The 21,730-nt window shown below is 36.1% G+C and overlaps 1 protein-coding gene across 2 annotated transcripts in view; it reads right to left on the reverse strand.

Moving 5' to 3' along the window:
• The window catches only part of POU6F2 (POU class 6 homeobox 2), a 434,029-nt gene extending 412,547 nt beyond the window's left edge, over positions 1–21,482 (reverse strand). For both annotated transcript variants that reach the window (XM_054560568.2, XM_054560567.2), the window contains exon 1: positions 21,257–21,482. In XM_054560568.2, the coding sequence (XP_054416543.1) occupies positions 21,257–21,277 (21 nt within the window). In that variant the 5' untranslated portion in view covers positions 21,278–21,482. The remainder of the gene's footprint in view (positions 1–21,256) is intronic.
• Between the last annotated feature and the right edge of the window lie 248 nt (positions 21,483–21,730).

The raw sequence follows: 21,730 nt of genomic DNA on the forward strand, positions 1-21,730 counted from the left end.
AAGTAATCTAATTAACATTATTTGTTTAATATTCTCACTCATAAAAGCAGATTTTTTAAAGTGTGGAATCTGCCCATTAGTATTCAGACAAACAGGACTTATAAGATCAAGTTTGGCAGTGTTCTTAATCTAGTGGATTGCTGGAATACAAAGATGAACTATCTTAAATTACAATAATAAATTATCTGCCCTGAAAGAAGAAATCCCACCATTGCACCTTTTCTCATATCCTAAGAGAAAATTGTAAAAGATGACATACAAATCATAGCATTACTTAGCTCTTTTACAACTTTATCAAGAGTCACACACTGACATACCATTTCCCCTTGCTCACCACCTGCACTTAATCTCCAAGGCTAATCAATTTATTTTCCTCCCTATCTATCTTCTGACTGACTTCTACTTTGTCCCTACAATCCACTACTTCTAATCCAACTCACCTTCAGATAGCAGCTTTTGCCCCCTTCCAATCTATTCTCTCTGCACCCAAAGTGATCTTTTTAAATAGCAAACATGATCATGTAATTATCTCCCCCACCGGAGACTCCGACCCTGCTTACGACTCTTCAGTGGCTTTTTCTTATCTTGAGGGTAATGAGTAATCATTACATGATCTGGCCTTTTCCACCTGTTATCCTCAACTTCTGCAGCTTTTTTCATGTGCTCACACATGTATTCATACTCATTGAATAAGTGTGTGAGCACATGGTTTTTTGTTTGTTTGCTTGCTCTTTTTTTTTTAAAGTTTCTCCAAAAAGCTCTGATCTTTTCCATGTGCTCTGGTGGAGCATTCCTCCTTCTTCCCCCACCCCCACTGCAGCTGCAGCTCTCTCCTACTCGGATTTTGTGTGTCTGTTTAAGCAACCTTCCTTAAAGAAGCCTTTTCTGAGCCATTGTATCTCCTTCCTCTTAATAGTTGTCTCTTCCAACTCTATATTCATGCTTAGAGGGCCATTACCTGTATTCATTCATATTTACTTTCCATCCCTCAATTCCAGAAAATGAATAAAACATGGTTATTTTAAAGGCATAAAAGATCAAGGATAAGCCAAACCCCTTTAGATTTCACTTATTTCATTTTATTTAATGTCACCCTAGTGTGGGATGTTTGAGTAGGTTGCTTAAATTTCCTGCGGCTTATTCATCTCATCTATAAAATAGGAGCAATTACGCTGCACATGACTGTTGTGAGGATCAGGGTTGATAAAAAATGTTGTAACCTTTTATAAAGAGCTGGATCATACTAATTAAAAGGATAATAATAATTGTTATTCTCAAAAGGTGTTATTGGTCTAATCATATATCTGAATGTAAGACATAGAAAGTATCTTGTGGTAGTTTTGATACTAAAAAGTATATAAACTTTTTAAAGTGTTTAGAGTTAGAGATTTCTTTTTTCTTTCTTTTCTTTTTTTTTTTTTTGGAGACGGAGTCTCGCTCTGTTGCCCAGGCTAGAGTGCAGTGGCATGGTCTCGGCTCACTGAAACCTCCACCTCCGGGTTCAAGCAATTCTGCCTCAGCCTCCCGAGTAGCTAGTACTACTGGTGCATGCCATCATGCCTGGCTAATTTTCGTATTTTTAGTAGAGACAGGGTTTCACTATGTTGACCAGGCTGGTCTCTAACTCCTGACCTCAAGGGATCTGCCCGCATTGGCCTCCCAAAGTGCTGGAATTACATCCATAAGCCACTGTAGCTGGTCTTTTTTTTTGTTTTTAATTTCATTTTGTTGTTCTATTTGCCAGTACTGATTTCTCTTAGGCCAAAGACATATAGTACTTCAAAGCTATTTTTTCAGCATGACAGCCTGAGGAAAAGTTTGTAAAACCCCCAGAAGAGTGGTAAAACTGATGGTAAAGAATAGGAAAAAAAATGGGCAATTATCTGTAACATATGCTTGCAGATTATATATGCCAATGTGCATGTGAACACACAGATGAAATATTCATTTCATATGTTCAGAAAAAAAGAACATTTTATATTTTAAGTAATTCACTCTTTACCTTAGGGATCTTCTAGGGAAAAAAACAGTGGTGTTGGCAAATGTGTATATATATTTAATAGATGTATGAAAAAAAGAGAAAAGTAGGGAGAAGATAACAAAAGGGAAAGAGGGACAGAGAAGAAAGGAGGAAGAAAAAAGACAAGAATTATCAGGATTCTTTTTTAGAAAGTCCCTTATTGGGCAAAATTACCAGGGATCCAATGTAGAAAAGGCAATTTGACAGTGAATACACTGTAACTTTCCTAGTGAATGCTTATTTTCTGGAACAAACATCAAAGGCCCATGTGATAAAGCTGTGATGCAAAAATTTCTTGGATTTCCCTTCATTTTTTTTTTTTTATTTTTTTATTTTTTTTATTTTTTTTCTTTTATTATTATTATTATTATTATTATTATACTTTAGGTTTTATGGTACATGTGCGCAATGTGCAGGTAAGTTACATATGTATACATGTGCCATGCTGGTGCGCTGCACCCACCAACTCGTCATCTAGCATTAGGTATATCTCCCAATGCTATCCCTCCCCCCTCCCCCCACCCCACAACAGTCCCCAGAGTGTGATGTTCCCCGATTTCCCTTCATTTTGAGACAATTTCTGAAAAGGGAGCACTAAGTTCTTCTTCTTCCATCATCTTAAAGGGATTTTCATCATAGATTAGCTCTACTAAGGCCTTTGAAAAAATGGAATGTATTCTACCTCTTCAATATACCCCACACCCCTGCCCAAGTTTCTAATTCAGTAGATCTGTGGAAGGCCTGATAATGTGCTTTCTAGTAAGTTCCCAAGTGATGCTGATGCTGCTAATCTGGGGATCCTGACCTTCAGGAAACTTTGAAAGCCAATAGAAAGAACAGAAAACCTTAGAAGTAGAATCATGATTTGAAAGAGCTAGTAGAATGGACAAAGCCAAGGTCCAGTGTGGTTCTGGCACACACTGAGAACCCCATAAATACTGAATTAATAAGTGGATAAATAAATAACACTGTTTTTCTCTGAATGCTTCTGTGAATGGCCCAAGGAAGAAGAGCACCATAGTGACCAAAACATAGGCTTTGCCATTAGATAGATCAAATTTCAAATCTTGCTTCTTCACTTACTGCCTGATACAGTTTGGCTCTGTGTCCCCACCCAAATATCACCTTAAATTGTAATCCCCATAATCCCCATGTGTCAAAGGTGGGATCAGGTGAAGGTAATTGGATCATGGGGGCCGTTTCCCCCATGCTGTTCTTGTGATAGTGAGAGAGTTCTCATGAGATCTGATGGTTTTATAAGTGTCTGGTATTTCCCGTTTGCACTCATTCTCTCTCCTGCTGCCCTGTGAAGAGGTGTCTTCTGCCATGATCATAAGTTTCCTGAGGCCTCCCCAGCCATGCAGAACTGTGAGTCAATTAAATTTCAGTTCTTAATAAATTACATGTATTTTCTTCATAGCCATGTAAGAATGGACTAATACACTGGCCTTAGGATATTTTACTATCATTTCATTTCTCTGGGCCCAAGTTTTTCTCACATTTATATTGCAGTCGCAGTATCTAGTTTATGGAGTTGTTCTGAAGATTAAGAATAATGGTTGTTAAACTGGCTAGGTATGGCTCCTGTAACATTGGAAAGACACACTATGTGATGCTTATTCTCTGCTGTTGTTCCAAGGCTCCCCAAAGTTGCATAGGCTATGTGATAGGAAGGTGTTTCAGCAATGACACCCAAATAATCAGCAGTCAGCCCCCAACACCTGCCAGTGATTGGTAGAAGAGGGCCTAGCCAGTTCAGGGTTCATGAGTATGTGACAGGTGAATCGCCACACAAATGGTAAGTATAGTTACTTTACACGCTTCCCAACCACACATTATTGTGCATGACAAGGACACCCCCAGCTTCAGTAAGCAGAGAATAAATGGACTCTAGAGAAATAAACACTCATGGATACACTATGTTTGAATAAGGATCTGGAGTCAAACACTTTTTCATAAACTTCCTGTCCACTTCTCCACCTGCTAGATCCATATTGCTTTTGAGAACATGCTCTAGTAACTGTTTTAACAGAATAATCTGTCTTTTTCGGGAGAGGATGGCAATCAAAATAAAAGAAATAGCTACACCTGAGTAAAAAACATCTTCTCTAAAAGTCTCAAAGAATATTACTAAATGCCTTATTCAAACATTGTTCAATTCATACACCTAGAGCTTTGGCTTTTCATACTCAAGATTAATATTTCTGTAGAGTATATGTGAAAAGCTTAAATAGGGAAATGTAATCATTCCTCAAGTGTCCTGATGTTTGCCTATCACATACCTCAGTGCCCTGAATATTATGTACATAGAAAGTAACAAGGTAGATTTTTGAGCATTAGCCCTCACCAGCAATTTCCACCCAAATCTACTCAAACATATACTGTAAAATGAAAGACACCGTGAAAACTAGCCAGCTCTATTACTTGCTCTTAAGCAAAAAATGGAATATGGGTTGTGTTCAGTGATGTCACTGTTGTGGATCAGCTTTGCCCCTTGGTGTCCTTTGCCTGTAGAACTTCTGCCTATAAGAAACTCACTCTAAGCAATGATCTGAGGTTCATTTGCATTAAAATACAAAATAATAAAAATATTTAATTCTGTCCTATCCTAGATGTCTAAGGCCCATTGCAGAGCACTAGGCTAGGCTATATGAGGTGTTCTGCAGCATAGGCTAGGCATGGTGGCCTGTGGGACCTAAGTGAATAACTCAAGATGCTGCAGCTTATGGGGAAACAAAAAAAAGAGGTGAATGAGTTGGTGGAATGAGTAAGTCACCAAATATTTTCTCCAAACAGTAATGATAAAACTAGACAAATGTATCAGAAACAACCATTGCAGTGTCCTGGAAATTGACCAAACACTTAGAGCAAACTGATAAGCACTTATTAAAGAAAAACTGTCGAAATTTCATGAGAACTGTGGAAATCCATGGCATTTTTGCCTGGGCTGCCCCCTTCTTGTCCCCCAGCTTTTTGTTCATGGTAATTCTTACATGGTAGGGCACATGGTGAATAGCAGCTTAACTGTAGGAGGAAGATAACTTGATTTGGAGCAGTAGTTGGACAATCCCATCCCCAGCAGAGATGTCAACAATAAGCAACAATATCAAAGACAAGGGAATTAGGACAACAAATTTTGATACCTGAGGTTGAATCCTGGTTGAGGCCCTAATGGGCCAACCAGAAGGTTAGCAGGAAAATATGGGAAATGAGACAGTCATAGAGACACTTGATACCCTTGGTTGACTGGAGGTGATGTGTACACACAGGGGAGACTGGAAGAAGTCCAAGCTGTTCACATATCCCTGTCTTACCAGGGACCTCTGTGTTTTGCAGAGGAGATACCAGAAACTGCAAAACAGCCTGAACTAAAAACTGTCTGAACTATGAATTTGTTCCTGAATCCACATAGAGACCCGTCAACTCAGCGGGAGATGTTGCTGGCTTGAAGTGTTTGGGCCCAATCTCTCACTAATTATTGGTTGACCATTAGGTTATGCAGAAATAGGACTCCTAAGAAGTCAGCCTTAAAAATATGAACAAGGTTGTGGCAAGGGGGTTGGGGGAAAAGGGGTGCTAAGCAGAGAGTACTGTCCGCACACTATAGAGGAAAAAATCTTCAAAAATTTAGTCCAAACAAGTTACTAAACAAAGATATAAACATATTTTTTAAATAATATTGATAATAACTTCCAGAACAAAAAAAAAATTGGAATAAAGAGCTGCTATAATATGGCATCTTAAAGTAGTCCATATTCAATAAAAATTATGAGACATGCAAAGAAACAGGAAAGTGTTACTCATATTAAAGAAGGAAAATAGCAGTGAATAGATGTCACTCTGAGTGTCCTTAGATGCCAAATTTAGCAGATAACAACTTCAACTCAGTTTTGTATATATGTTCAAAGAACTAGAGGAAATTAACAGTAAAGAATTAAAGGAAATTATTGTGACAATAATCCAAAAAATAAAGGACCTCAGTAAAGATATAGAAATTATTTTTAAAATCCAAATGGAAATTCTGGCGATAAAAGTACAATAACTAAAATAAGAATTCTACTTCAGGGGCACACTGTCAGATATAACACAGCAGAATTAAGTTGGTATTATGATAAAGTAAATTATAATTATTTAAGATGCATAACTACAAGCTATCATTTGCTGACCTCTATGCTAGGCTATAAAGCAAGCCTCAATAAATTTAAAGGATTGAAATAATATAAAGTGTATTCTATGACTACAACAGAATTAAGTTAGAAATCAATGAAAGAAAGAGATCTGATGAATCCCCAAATATTTGGAAATTAAACAACATACTTCTAACACCCAAGAATGAGAGAAAATTGCAAAATATTTTGAGCTGAATTAAAAACAATCAAAATATGTATAGCATGCATCTAAAGCAGTGCTTAAAAGGAAGTTTACAGTTTACAAAAAGAAAAATAGTCTCTAATCAATAACTCAAGCTTCCTTTAGCTAACTAGAAAAATAAGAGTAACCTAAACCCAAAAACAGAAAGAAAAAGGAAATAATATGGATTTACATGAACATCAAGGAAATAGAAAAAAATATAGAAAATAATGAAACCAAAAGGTGATTATTTAAAAAGATCAACAAAATTGGTAAATCTTCAGCCAAACTAAGAATAAAAAGAAAGTACAAATTGCCAAAATAAAGAGCAAAAGAGGTAATATCAGTACCAACCCTACAGAAATTAAAAGGATTCTAAAGGGACATTAACAACTTTTCCCCCAAAATTTGACAAATTAGATGAAATGACAAATTTCTAGAAAGACAGAAATGAACAAACTGACTCAAGAAGACATAGGAAATCTGTATAGATATGAGATACCATCTCACACCAGTCAGAATGGCTATTATTAAAAGGTCAAAAAATAGATTCTGGGAAGTTGCGGAAAAAAGGGACTGCTCATGCACTGCTGGTGGGAATGTAAATTAGTTCAATCACTGTGGAAAGCAGTTTGGTAATTTCCCAAAGAACTTAGAACTACCACGCAACCCAGCAATCCCATTATTGGGTATATACACAAAGGAATATAAATTTTTCTATCAAAAATATATGCACATGTATGTTCATTGCAGCACTATTCACAATAACAATGATACGGAATCAACCTAGATGCCCGTCAATGGTAGACTGGATAAAGAAAACGCAATACATATACACCATGGAATATTAGGCAGCCATAAAAAAGAATGAGATCATGTCCATTGCAGCAATATGGAGCTGGAGGCCATTATCCTTAGGACACTAACACAGGAACAGAAAACCAAATAATGCATTTTCTCACTTAGAACACATAGACACAAAGAGGGGAACAACAGACACTGGGGCCTACTTGAGGGTGCAGGGTGAGAGGTGGGTGAAGATAAAAAAAAACTACCTATCAGATAATATGCTTATTACCTGGGTGATGAAATAATCTGTATACCAAACCCCACAACATACAATTTAGCTATGTAACAAAACTGCACACATACCCCTGAAACTAAGATAAAAGCTTAAAAACAGAGAGAAAATTTGTATAGACCTACAACCAATAAAGCAATGGAATTTGTAATTTAAAACTCTTACCACGAAGAAACTCCTAGTTCTAGATAGCTTCATTGATGAATTCTATCAAGTATTTAAATACCAATCCTTCAATTGCTCTTTCAGAAAATAGAGAAAGAGCAAAGTCTTTCCAAATCATTCCATGAGGCCTATTTAACAAAGCCAGCCAAAGACATCATAAAAAAATAAAATTTCAGATTAATGTCCCTGAGAATATAGAGGCAAAAATTCTTTTAAAAAATTAGCAAACCAATCTGCAGTTTAAACATATTTTATACCACAACCAAGTGGGATTTATCTAAGAATGCAGAGTTGATTTAACACCTAAAAATTACCTTACATGACCATTTTACAGATGTAGAAAAAGAAAAGGCAGTTGACAAAATTCCACATGCATTCATGATTTTTAAAAAATTTTAATTGGATTCAAACAGAATTTCCTCAATGTCTACAGAAAAAATATTAAGTGCATCTACATTGGAAAGGAAGAATGGTCAAAAACAATTTTTTTTGTTTGCAGATGACATAATCTTGTATGGAGAAAGTTCTAGGAATATACACACACACACCACACGCCTTCTACAAGGTTGCATGATAGAAGATCAATATACAAAAAATCTATTGTAGTTGCAAATACTAGTAATGAGCAATCTGAAAATCAAATCAAGAATACAATTCCATTCACAATAGTAACATAAAACAAAATACTAATGATGAATCTAACAAAGTGTAAGATTTATACAATGAAAACTACAAGTGCTGAGTGAAAGAAATAAAGGGAGGTAAAGAAATAAGTGGAGACATATTCCCTTTTCATGGATTGGAAAACTTAATAGTGTTAAAATGGCAACTCTCCTCAATTTTATTTACACAGATTCATAGCAATTCCTATCAAAATTTCAATAGGCTTTTTTGTGAAAAATGACAAATTGATCAATATATAAAATTTATATATAAATGCAGAGAGCCTGGAATAACCTGAATAATTTCCAAGAAGAAGAATAAAGTTGGAAGACTTGCACTAACTACCTGGTTTCAAAACTTACTATAAAGCTACAGTAATCAAGACAGTGAGACATTGCTGTAAGTGTACATATATAGGTAAATGGAGCAAAATGAAATTCCAGAATTAAACGTTTACAATTTTGGTCAATTAATTTTTGACAAAAATGTGGAGACAATTTAATGGGGGAAATGACAGTCTGTTAACAAACGGTGCTGGGACAAGTGGATATTCATATGAAAGAAAAAAAGAACTTAGATCCTTATCTCATACCACATGCACAAATAAACTCAAAATAGACCATAACCCTAAATGCTAGTAGTTTAAACTATAAAACTTCTAGAACAGTGGTTCTCAATCAGGATGAATTTGCTTGCCAAGGGACATTTGATAATGTCTGGAGACATTTTCAGTTGTCATAACCAGTGAGAAGGGGTCAGGCAGGCGCTAATGGATCTAGTGCATAAAAGCCATGGATGCTGCTATGTATTCTAGAATGAACAAGACAGGCTCCCATGACAAAGAATTATCTGGCTCAAAATATCAAGAATGCTGCTATTGCAAAATCCTGATCAAGAAGAAAATAGCAAGAATGCTGTTATTACAAAATCCTGATCTAGAAGAAAAGCTCTGTGACTTGGGTTATATAAGGAATTCTTAATGTGTCAATAAAAGCACAACCCATTTTTTAAAAAAGATTATTAAGGTGAATAACTCTTGCACTTCAAATTAAACTATTAAGAAAATAAAGACAAGCCACAGACTGGGGGAAAATATTTGAAAATCAGATTTCCGACAAAGTGCTTGTATCCAGAATATATAACAAACTCAACTCAATAAGACAAACAACTCAATTTAAAAATGAGAAAAAAATTTAAATATACTTTTACCAAACGAGATATACTAATAGCTAAAAGACACGAGAAAGGATGCTCACTTATTTAGTAATTTGGGAAATGCAAATTAAACCACAATGAGATACCACAATAAATCCATTACAATAGTTATAATAAGAAATATAGACAATATCAATTTTTGGCAAGAAGGTGGAGAAATCTGAGCTGTAACATACTGCTGATGCTAATGTAAAATGGTACAGCCATTTGGAAAACTGTTTAACAGTTTTCTAAAAAGTGAACCATAAACATATCAATATGACCCACAAATTCCACTTCTAAGAATCTACCCAAGAAAAGTGAAAACATGTCTACACAAGTACTTGTATCTGCCTGGTCATAGCCACATTACCCCTAATAGCAAAAGACAGGAAACAATCCAAGTGTCTGTCAACTATGAATGGGTAAATAAAATGTGATTAAATTAAAGTAAAATGGAAAATAAAAATGGATAAGTAAAATGTCTGGAAAAGGCCAATTTGTAGTGACAGAAAGCAGACCTCTGGTTGCCTGGGGTAGGGGTAAGAGTGGAGACTGGCTGTAGAGGGGAAAAAGGAAACATTTTGGAATGAAGACAGTGTTCTAAAACTGGTTGTAGTGATGGTTGTGAAACTTCACAAATTTAACAAAAATCATTACATTGTACATTTTGAATGAGTGAATGTACAGCATGTAAATTATGCCTCAATAAAGATTTAAAAAAAAAAAGCTAAAGAGCCTCATCCCAATGTGAGAATACAAATAATACTAGAAGGGAAGTCAGAGAGATCAAGAAGGTTTATGGCAAACAGATACTGGAAAATCCCATAAAGTCTACGAAGGGCAATGTGCCTAAATCTTGGCAGGGAGAGAGCATAAAGAGCTATAACTTGCTGGAAACCCCTCCCCTCACACCTCTGGCATGAATGAAGCTGGGTTAGCCACAGGCTTGTGTATAGGAAGCTCTCATGCTTTGGGGCATGTAAAGGTAGGAGTGAAAATCCCACCCAGTGGGTCCTGAAGCTGACCAAGGTGCTGATAATTTCTCAGTTCAAGATATAGGTACGGGATGCGAATTCGTGATGCTTATTTCTCTGAGGAATGGAAACTGATAGAGGAGTGTACTACATCATAACTACAGGGTTTACTGCCTTAAAGAATCTCAAGGAGCATTACTGTAATGAGGTGGATACCTGTGTACCCAGAGAAGTTACTACCTAGAAGGCCACAGACTCCTTATGCCAGTCTGTTTTTACAAGAAGCATTGCAAAATTGATCAAATAAGATTTGCATCTGGTGAGGGTTCAGAAAGGGAACAAACCATGCCCCTGGAATGACCACAGATAGGAATTCACCTTTTTTGCCTTCAAAGAGGACTGATAATTGCCCTTTAATATGTTTCCCAGCTAAGCCAATCACCAGTTACAAAAAAGAATCACAGCCTTCTTATAAAACATCATATGGAAAAATATCTTTTCTTCTTTCTGTATGCTAACTTGAACATATTTTTTTCTGCAAAAAAAATGCTCATATTTATCAACTTATTCATGGGCTCTGTTAGCAATTTTTAGCCTGTGAGAAACGACATCCTGTGCTAACCACAACAACCTGTAAGAACAGAAATGGATTTCTAATTTAATCACATCACAGTATTGGTCAGTCTCAGAAAACATTTATTATTTCATGACAGAGGTGGCAATATTTTGAAAATCGCTTTATAAATCTATCAGTCTCAGAAAAACAATGTCTTTTAATTTTAAATCAAAATGCTACAGTATCTGCTCCTTCATTAAACACAATTGTCTCAAAATATCTCAAAGCATTTTATTGTCAAAAATGGAATGGGTAAGCTCCAGAAAGAATCTTTACATAAAATATATCTATAATCCCTGTAGAAGTAGAAATATCTGGACGTGTATTCTTATGCACAACAAATCTTGAATGTAATGTGTCTTAAAGCATAATGAAAATCATTTGGAAAAAGGATGTAAACTTGGATTTTTTAGTTTCTCTGAATAAAGGTATTTCATAAATGGAAAACAAAATGATAATGAAAACCGACCCCATACATTCTTTAAAATTTTCTAATGGGTCACAGCTTAAGTACATTCTTTCTTCACTTCCAGGTTCCTAGACTCTCCTGTGCGTGAGAATCCCCCAGGGTGCTTGTTCAAAATGCACTCTTCAAGTCCGTACGCCCAGGAGATTCTACTTCAATGCATCTGAGATAGGGCCTGGAAACCTGGTGATTCTGATGAAGGGGCATGAGAATCACTGCCTCCGAGGACTCTGGTGAATTGCTTAAAGACAGATGTATTTCCCAATAATTTTGTACTTGAGCCTGAGGTATGGCAGCCTTCATGCAACAGGGAGCATTACGGGATTCCTGAAAACCTGGACAATGGAGGACCAAGGGGGCAGAATGGATCAAGACTACACCGAGCTAGCAACTTGAGGATGTTTTCCTTTGGAGGATTCAAATAAGTATGCTAAAACCAAGTCCATGCCAGGTAACATCTATTCTTTCTGTGACTATTCAAGCAAGACAATGGCTAATAATAACTCCTTGATTACTGAACAACCATAAATGCTAGACAGCCTGAGGAATCTGTGTGGGCATTACATGTTCTTTTCTGGTCATAAAATCCAGTTGGTGTGCAATTACTCCAGTGTGACACCTTATATAAGCTAAAAATCATGTCTTCACTTTAAACGTTGTAAATCAATAAAATTACATTGTAGCCATTGACAACACGTACAATTTTGCCTGTTTGATGCCCCATTACTGCAACAGCACTCGCCTTGGTTTGGAAAACAGTCCTTCACTTCCCTAAATGAGTATTACAGGGGAGTTTCCCCCTCCTTGGTCTTCTTGCATTGAGGACATATTTATAGACAGAGAATAATGTCACAAAAATTGCTCTCATAAATAGTCTTTGCTACTTTATAGTATTGGTGTCCATTCCTAGGTCAGATAGTGAAATTTCTAAGAGTTCTATTTTTTTCCCAATGTATTTTCTTACCATTTTTACATAAAAAGGTGGTGGAATTGAGAATTGTGTGCTTGAATTAAATGTGTCATGTTAAACACAATAATGTGCAAAATATAGCGTGTTAAAACTGTACTCCTATGATATAAATATAAAACTTCTACCAGAATAAAATTAAGGAGGATGTCTTTTGTGGGATGTTAGGAAGCCTAACACTCCCCCATTATCCCTTCTGGGATCCAGCTTACAGAGAACATACACACGTTCCAGAATCACTTGCCCAGTGAGGATCAAATTGCCAATGTTATTCATGTCCTGGCAGGTGTTTCCAACTCTTCCAAAGGCAGGGCCTCTGATTGGAGGATGCAGTGTAAGAGACAGCCTGAGACAAAGGAGAAGATTTCTATTCTCCCTGCCCCAGTTAAAAACAGGTCAGTGTGCACTGAAGGCACGACTTAGCCATCCACATAGAACTGAAAAGCTGAAACAAAGTATGAACAGGCATCTTGATGGGTCTCCAGCAGGCTCTGATAAGATCCGTTTACCACTTGGAGATTGACAGTGCAAGGTAAGCCCCTCTAAAGAGGCTGACATTAAAGGGAATAAGCCTGGGGTGAGGTCTACACTATTTGTTGATGAATGTGACAGTCAGCATAGGCTAGGTCAGGCTGCAGTAACAAACAACTTCACTTCAAAATCTCAGCATCTTAAAACAGCATTTTTTTCTTGTTCATGCTACATGTCAAACATGGGTTGGCAGCAGGGCTCTGTTCACTCTCGTCACTCAGAGACCCTGCTGACAGAGGCATGGATCTCAGCACATCCTTCCATGATCACTGTAGCGGAAAGTCTCACCGTCCCAATTGAATGTCCTGGCTATACAGTGACATACATCACTTTTCCACCACAATCCAGTGGCCAGAACTCATCCAGTGGTTCCTCTTAACTTCTAAAGGGCAGAGAAGTACAATCCTCCCATGAACCAGGAAGCTGTAAACACTAGTATGTATGCCACAATGGGGAGTAGCATTGCAGGAGTCAGCATTCATTTAATTTGCTCTTTCTATTTTACAGCTTGGCCACTCACATTTTTAATTGATCATTTTCCTCTGGTTCCTTTGATGTCTTATTTACATAGTCTCAGTGGGCATTGAAATGGAACCTCTATAAAAACGTAGGCATGGAAAACAACTTTCCCTCTGTTCCTCCCACACTCTCTCCTGCCCATACGTCAGAGTATGTATCCAAGAAGCCAAGAGGCTGTGTCATAGGAAACTATCAGTTTCAACACTCTGACCATACATTTGTAAATCCAGCCCAATAAATGCCTGTGATTCTTAACAGTCAAATTAGCCAATCCTCCTCGCATGGGGAAAAGTAAAGAAGCAGATGAGATCATTTCAATACTCCTTGGGTCTTTGGGTGGGAATGGAAGCCTCCTTTTCCATGAAAACATGTGGAAGAAAAGATATCATCTAATAATGTCCTAGTCTTAGATTAGAGAAGACTTTATAAGTCTGGCATGAAAGCTAGATATCATAAGGCAAAATTTTATCTCTTATAAGACAAAAGAAACCTTCAATAAGATGAAAATAAAAAAGAATATATTGGAAGAAAACATTACAACACATGTAACAAAAATGTAGTATCCATAATATAAAGGGTACCTATAAATAAATCAAAAAAACATTCAAATGGCCAATAAACATAAAAATGTGGTTAACTTTACAGATAATTAAAGTATACTGATCATTTTGCCTATAAAATTAGAAAATTTAGAAGATTGATTTCAGTCAAAAGATCACCAGAAGTTGGAGAATTGGTTGATGTATAAACTGGAACAATGATTTTGGAGAGCAATCTACCAATAGTAGTCAAACTTTAAATTTACATGTCTTTTGACCAACAAACCTCCACTTCTAAGAATCTGAACTTCAGAAAGACTTGCACAAATACCTCAATTATATAAGCATCATACTTCTTTACAGGATAACTTGTGAAGTGAAAAATTGGAAAATGCACAAAAGTTTATCCATAGAGAGATGGTTCCATCCATGCAACAGAAGATCATGCAACCATAAAAAAATTCAGATAAAGCTATATGTACTGACTTGGAACAAGGCCTGTGGTACATTACTAAGTGAAAAGCAAGCTGCTGAATAAAACATATAGTACACACCACTGGTGTGTTGGGATCCATCTCTCATTGAAGGAGGAAGCCTTGAGTAGTGTTTGCTGATGTCCATGAGATGAACACTAACCATGGCTCGATTCAAGCTACCAATCCTTTAATAATCGGCTTGAAAAATTCTACAGACCACTGTATGAGTATATTTTCATTTTTAAAAAGTCTGTATGTGTTTGAGTATGTAAGTATGCGAAAGTGTATGTTTGTGTGTGAGTTTAGAGGCACAGAAAAGATGTCAGGAAGGGTAAACAGAAATTAGAACAGAATCATAGTGGGACAAGAGGCAAAGTACCATGTTGTAATTTACATACTTGAATATTTGAGTTTGTTTCATTGAAGATTATTGCTTGAATAGTTTTCTTAAATTATGATTTAAATATTTTATCATTACAAAAATAATACATGGTTACTATAGGAAAAATACAAAATATAAAAAAGAACAGGGGAGAAAATTAAAATTACCCAGAATTCTATTTCAGGATAACCACTGTTACTATTTTCTACATTTTTTTCCAGTTGTTTTCTTCTGGAAAACATAGCTTTGGGTTTTTTCAAAACCAAGTTTACGTTTTATGGGTAATTTGTTAACTGTACAGAAAATTTTCATTCAATTTCTGACTATTTCCTTAGGAAATAATGTTGTTTATTATCTTAGAAGTGGCATTAATTAGTGGCTAAAGGTAAGATCACAAAATATGTCTTAAAGAGAGGATAACTACATTATATTAAATGTAATTCAGGTTAATTCTATGTAATGAAATTTTATGTCTCAGATTTTCTAAAAATATATAGATAGATTTTTATGGCAGTAGAAATAAAGAAATTAATTTTTTTTGTACATTTTACTACCCATGCATTATTTTACCTGCAAGAAAATTATTGGCCCTGTAAAGCTTGCAATAGAAGTAAAGTGCAGTTATCTGGATTAACTCAGTCAATCTGGGATTATATATATATATATACACACACACACACACACACGCACACATATAATACATATATATATTATATACATATATATATATATATAAACTTTAAAAGGAAAAATAAAGCAAGCCAGTGCAGACATTTAGGAAGTAATGAAAATCTTGTCAATACAGCTGCTGATAAAAAACAGGTGAGGGAATTCAGTACAACCTACTTAAGCCCAGGATTCCAGACACCTGCACTCACCAGAGATTTGAAGTCATTGCATCAAGCTCTATACTTAATCCGATAACGCACCAAGTTGAGCCCCAATCAAACTCCTGGTTTCACAGTATGATTTCCAAATGCACTCTCCACCTAACCTTTGCCCATTACTCAAAAACTGAAAATCCAAATTTGTAGACATACCTTTCATGGGATACTATATTCAGAAGTATCTCAGGACCAGAGTCTGGGATATTATGTGTGTCTCAAACCATTTGTTTTATTTGCGACTATCAACTCCCATGCTGATGGTTCTTAATCCAACATACCTCCATTCCTAAGTTACTTAAGTAATTGATAGAGTTCCAATATCCATTGAAATAATTAGGATTACTTGGCATCATTATTTACCTTTCTTTTCTTTTTGCAGTTATGGAGTGTGTCTATAGTGAAGGAGTTTAGAAAAAATATAGTCTCTTTTTTTTCTTTAAGTGAATGCAATTAGTTGATGCGTCCATAAAGGAGCTCACCTGTACTTCATAAAATTAAAGATGTAGACATCTGAGGATGTAGATGACAAAAAAAGTCAGATTGCAATGGAAATTGACTAATAAGCCCTTTGTACTATTGATTCATTTTCTTTTAATAAATTACGGAGAACACAGTGAGTCTCCAAGAATGAAGGAAATTAAATGTGATGCCAGCATTCTATAACCTCTTGTATCTGCCATTCCCAAACAGAACTTTTGACCATGGTAAAATAGCAAGAGAAATGTCGAGAAAATCAGATAGAGAGTAATGGAATCTTGGAACCAATAAACTACAAATTAGTAGAGAAAGGGACACCCTAGAGGCCCTAATCTGGACTTGAGTCAATATTGTGATACAATTGTCCAACAAAACTTATGTGAATTCAAACTGGCTTGAATCCATGCCCTAAATCCATGTGTTTATATATCACCTATTCCCTGGGAGCTAAGAGCACTTCATAAGCAGTTTTGTCTTCCCTCATTATTAAACACCCACAGTTTCCCCTTCTTTTGTCTCTGTGGTGACCTAATATTTCCTGTCGACAGAAGGAGAGACTGGGGTAAGAAGAAGCTCTCTCATATGCCTGAGACAAATCACAAGGAAACAACTAAAGTCAGCCCACGTACTGTTACTTCCAATGGGACGTATTCTACACTAGCCAAGATTTAAATAGAGGAATGTAGGAGTTAATTAAGATATCAGCAAGAACTACAGTGGGTATGGATGATAAGGCAAGGGTTTCAGCACTTTAACAGCATTACTAAAGAGGTTTTTAAAGGGATACACAAGAAAGAATAAACACTGCACTTACTTCCAAGGTTATAATAAAGTCAAGCCAGAATGAAAAATGAGAAGATATTTCCCCAAGATTCAAATTGCCTTAAGGCTAAATTTTCAGAGATCTGAGTAGTGTTTGTATGTGTGTTGTGGCGGGTGCTTGGGAAATGGTCTTTGCTATCAGTTATCTTCCTAAAACTAACTTAAACCTTTTGGGATTCAAATACATTTATTTTAGGCAAAATAAAGTTATCATTTTCTATTAAAAATAGAGGCCTTAAATGTTCATAGGAGTGTTTAAATTCCTTAGAAATAGTCAGCTTAATTTTTCCCTGAAACAAATGCAAATTTTAATATACAATGAAAACTAGGTGACATAAATGATGGAAAAGTATAGTATACCAAAGAAAAGGGTATGTCAAAAAAAATGTGGTCTTGTATCCTCATCTTGGTGGGACAGAGTCAGTCCTCCAGACAGTTCTTACAAGTGGAAGAAACAATCCTATGACAAAAGAGAGAAACTCCAGAGTTGGCAAACCATTTTATTCCTTAATTTTTGAATGCTCAGTTAAGCTACAGCTTGAACAGGTCTGTGACCAACACATATTCATTCAACTGGTCTCTTGAGTAGATTACCTGTTTCCAATGAGGACTCCTTTCTTTAAGACCATCAAAATAAACTTCCTATATATTTGAATTTGGAGAGATTTTTGGAAAATAGCTTATTGCATGTTTCTTGCTTGCTTAAACTAATATGGGGTGGTAAATTGTCGGGGGATGTTTTATTGACCCTTGGCCTTCAGAAAACTAGAAAGGTATCCTAACCTCCACTGATGGTAGTGCTAAACAATCAGGGCGATGGCACAAAGGACCTCTCCCAAGAGCAAATCAACCAAAACCTCTCCTCAGAACTAGACCTGTTTTTGAAAAATATCAACAAACATGATTTGGTCTGTGGTACTGGAAACGTGGACAGGGTGCCTCCAAATAAAAGAATGAAAACATATAAATACCGAGTAAGATCCTGTATCTCTTTATTTGCCTAATACGTTGCTGGAGACATAAAGGAGAAAGCAAATATTACTAGAAAGTGAGATTTTTCTCAGAATAGCCACAATAAATGCCTTTTCAAAAAAAAATTAAGACAAAAAAGAAGACAACCTTCATCTCTGAAATCAAAGAAAAGCCAGTTTGGGTCTAAGATGTTGAAAAAATGGCTCATGAGCAGTTTGTCTGGGTAAAAATATGACCCCTGTGATGTTGCCAAGGTCTCCGAGACCCAGGGTGCTGCTGAGTAAATGCTGGTTGCATAAGTTAGAGCAGCTAAGGGGACACTTTAATTTACGTGCTCAATTTTTCTGAGGTCTCAAAAAAGAAAAAAAATGAAGGTGGGGGAAAGGGATGAATGCGGTTAATCTTCAGGGTGGCACATTCAGGGATGCTTTGGAGATTAAGGGTTTTTCCATTACCTCAGTATCCTCATCTGAGGGAAAGTGATTTTGTAGGAAGAAGCATCTCACTGGAAGTCTTAATTCACCCTCCCCAAAAGGCCTCAGGGTCTTTAAACAGCAACTGAGTCTCTCAAATTCATTTTTCAAATGAGGATTATGTAAGAAAGATTTCAAAATCATAATCAATAAGAGTATGCTTCATATCAGGGCGATGAAATAGTCTGTATACAAAACCCCCAAGACATGCAATTTACCTATATAACAAACCTGCACATGTACCCTTGAACCTAAAATAAAGGTTTAAAATAATAATAATAATAATAATAACAACAACAGGTACTCTTTCATTTCACCATGGACCTACAAGTTAAAATACTAGGACACTGTGAATTAAATGGAATAATAAATATAAGAGGCTCAAATTTCATGTAAAATATTGTCAAATATAAAATGACATAAATTCATATGCATAAAATGTATTTTTCCATTTACTGGGTATTCCTTCTTGGAGTATAAGACATAAGATTTTTTTTTTAAATCTATGTCAGATAAAACTTAAGCATTCTATTTCTTTCACAAACAAACTTATTCCGAAAACTAAGAATCATAACTAAAAACTTGAAACTTCCCCTTCCTCTTATTTTTAAATGGCATATGTCTTATAGAGTCACTGGTAAAGCAAAGAAAAAAACATCCTGCCTTAAAAGTTAAATTTTGTATTTAGTATTATGTAGAATAAATGTAAATGGCATCATTCATGACAATTAATTATAATTAAATCATTCTTTCCATACTTTGCAGGTGTTTACATGGTATTTCTGATTCCTGAGATTGAAGGTTCTACCCAATGGAAGCATATTCTAAAAGACTATTTTCGGTAGCTTATTTCTGAGTTGTTTGGGGACGGTTACAATTAAATAAACAAACACAAAATGGTTTGGCTAAGAACTTTAATCATTCCTGCTGCACAAAAGTCTAGAGATGATTAAAAGAAGACTCAGGGATAAGGATGGTAACGTGAACCAAAGTACTACATCTGGGCCCTGCATACAAAGACCCATCATCACAGACAGAGTGACAGCCTGTACTCCTTGCGAATGAGCTGTATCCTGTAGACAAAAGCTCCACCTGTTCTCAGCATGCCTCTCCTCTCCCGCACGCCCCATATTCTTTGGGCGGCATTTTTCCAGTTTGGGCAAATGAATTTAGATCTCTGTACAGCTGTACTTGTGACTTATGTTATTACAAATATACTCAATTAGCACTTTGTTTTTTAAAAAAAATAATGTTTATTTGAATGCAAAAGGCTGCCAGGACCTGTGGCAGAGAGTGTGAACTTGGTCTTCTGCCACGGGTCACTGGTGATTTCAACTTATTTCCTCTTATCTTCTTTTAATAAATTAAAACCCTTGAAGTTCAAATTAAATTAAATTTAAATTTAAAGCTAGGGAGCAATGTTATCTTTTAGAGTGGAGAAAAAAAAAAAAGCACCAAGTAGCAATTCAGTGGCAAATGTGTTTCAACTTAATGGAAGGTTAATATTCCTTAATTTCTCCAGCTTCCTGGCCCTTTAATAACTGGGAATCCCATTCAGCTATTTTCCCTTGTAGGTTAGAAACCTGATTCGCAGGAAGAAGTGAAGTTTTACCCTAAGTAAAATGCAGAATCTGCCAGTTACTTTTGTCTTTGTCACTGCCAGTTCCCCTGTGGGATACAGCAAAAGAAGAGTCCTTCATAGACTTCCCCAGAATATTTTTATAAATCCCATTTTTTTCACTTGCCTTCTCCTCCAAACAGAAAACACCAGTGCCTTCTGTCTGTAATGTTTCCCTAAATGACATACAGCATATCTCAGTGGCAATGTGACATGATGAAGAGAAACTCATAAAAGATCCTTCAACCACTCCAGAACTTTTATTCTGGAGGGGAAACTGCATTTATAATTTGTCCTTTTAAACAGGGATCTTCTTGCCCCTGCAGAGTAAGAGCTTGAGATATCAACACAAAATCTGAACTCTTCTAGCTTTGCAGATAATCAGAAATCTTCCATTCACTTTCCAACCACAGCAAATTTAAAAACAACTTTAAAAAATATAATTTTTAAAAATATTAAAAATATATATACACATATATGTAATACATATGTGTGTGTCTGTGCATATAAACACACATTAGAGAATCCTTCTGTCTACCTTCCAATCAGAAAGACCTGAAGATGGATAGATGGATGAATAGACAGAATATAGAAAATATTTTAAAATATTCTATTTTTAATAACTATTTTTTAAAGAGTTTCCTTACTTTTGATTCATTAAAAATAGCAAAATAAACAGAGAACTAGGTATCCCCTCACAACCAAATGGCTATGAGTGTGGCTGCCAAAATAACAGGGCGCCAAACTTGAAAGCAGCATTTGCAAACTGCCTCTCCTATTGTGCATTCACCACATCACCTCAATTATGATCATAAACAACCTATTTGCAATGCAATCTACTCTTGACCTGAAAAGCTGAGCCAACCCGCATTTGAAGCTCAAGATTCACACCCAGCAGTGTCCACTTTAAACAGAAAAATCGCATTGATTGCATGAAACTCAGGACTCATTTTGGTCCATCGATTCCCCTAGTGACCTTCTGCAGCATCAAAGCCCAGAGCGAACCCAATCTGACCCCGACTTTATGTGCATTATTATATCAAGAGACAGGAGCTACTTACAGTCCATGCCATTGTCTCCATAGATATGTAATAAAGTATTCTAGAACTGCTCCTGCCGAGAACACTTCAGGTGCACGTCATTTTCTTCTCTATCTTCCTCCCGCCTCTGTCTCCTACTCTTGCATGCAAACACATACACACTCTCCTCCTACTAGTATAAAAATTCTTCCTTTACTGAACGTTTCTTTCTTCCCAGTTCAGAAGAACTCAAAAAGCAACTTCAGACTTTGACTAATACTCACATAACTCCCAGTAAACAACATTCCTCACCCAAATCCATAACTAATCATAATGCTCTTTATGAAGCTCTTCTGTGAAACAATAGGTCTAATACAAAGCTCCTCTCCACACTGTTTTAATTATAATAAATCACCTTCATTATGATGCATACTTCAATATAACATGTCGGCTGCTTAGCTACCTAGGTTACTCCCATAATGAGAGCAGGGCAGACGTGTACGTCTTGAAGAAAGT

This window comes from Pongo abelii, chromosome 6, assembly GCF_028885655.2.
Source record: "Pongo abelii isolate AG06213 chromosome 6, NHGRI_mPonAbe1-v2.0_pri, whole genome shotgun sequence".
In the NCBI taxonomy this organism is placed as follows: Eukaryota; Metazoa; Chordata; class Mammalia; order Primates; family Hominidae; genus Pongo; species Pongo abelii.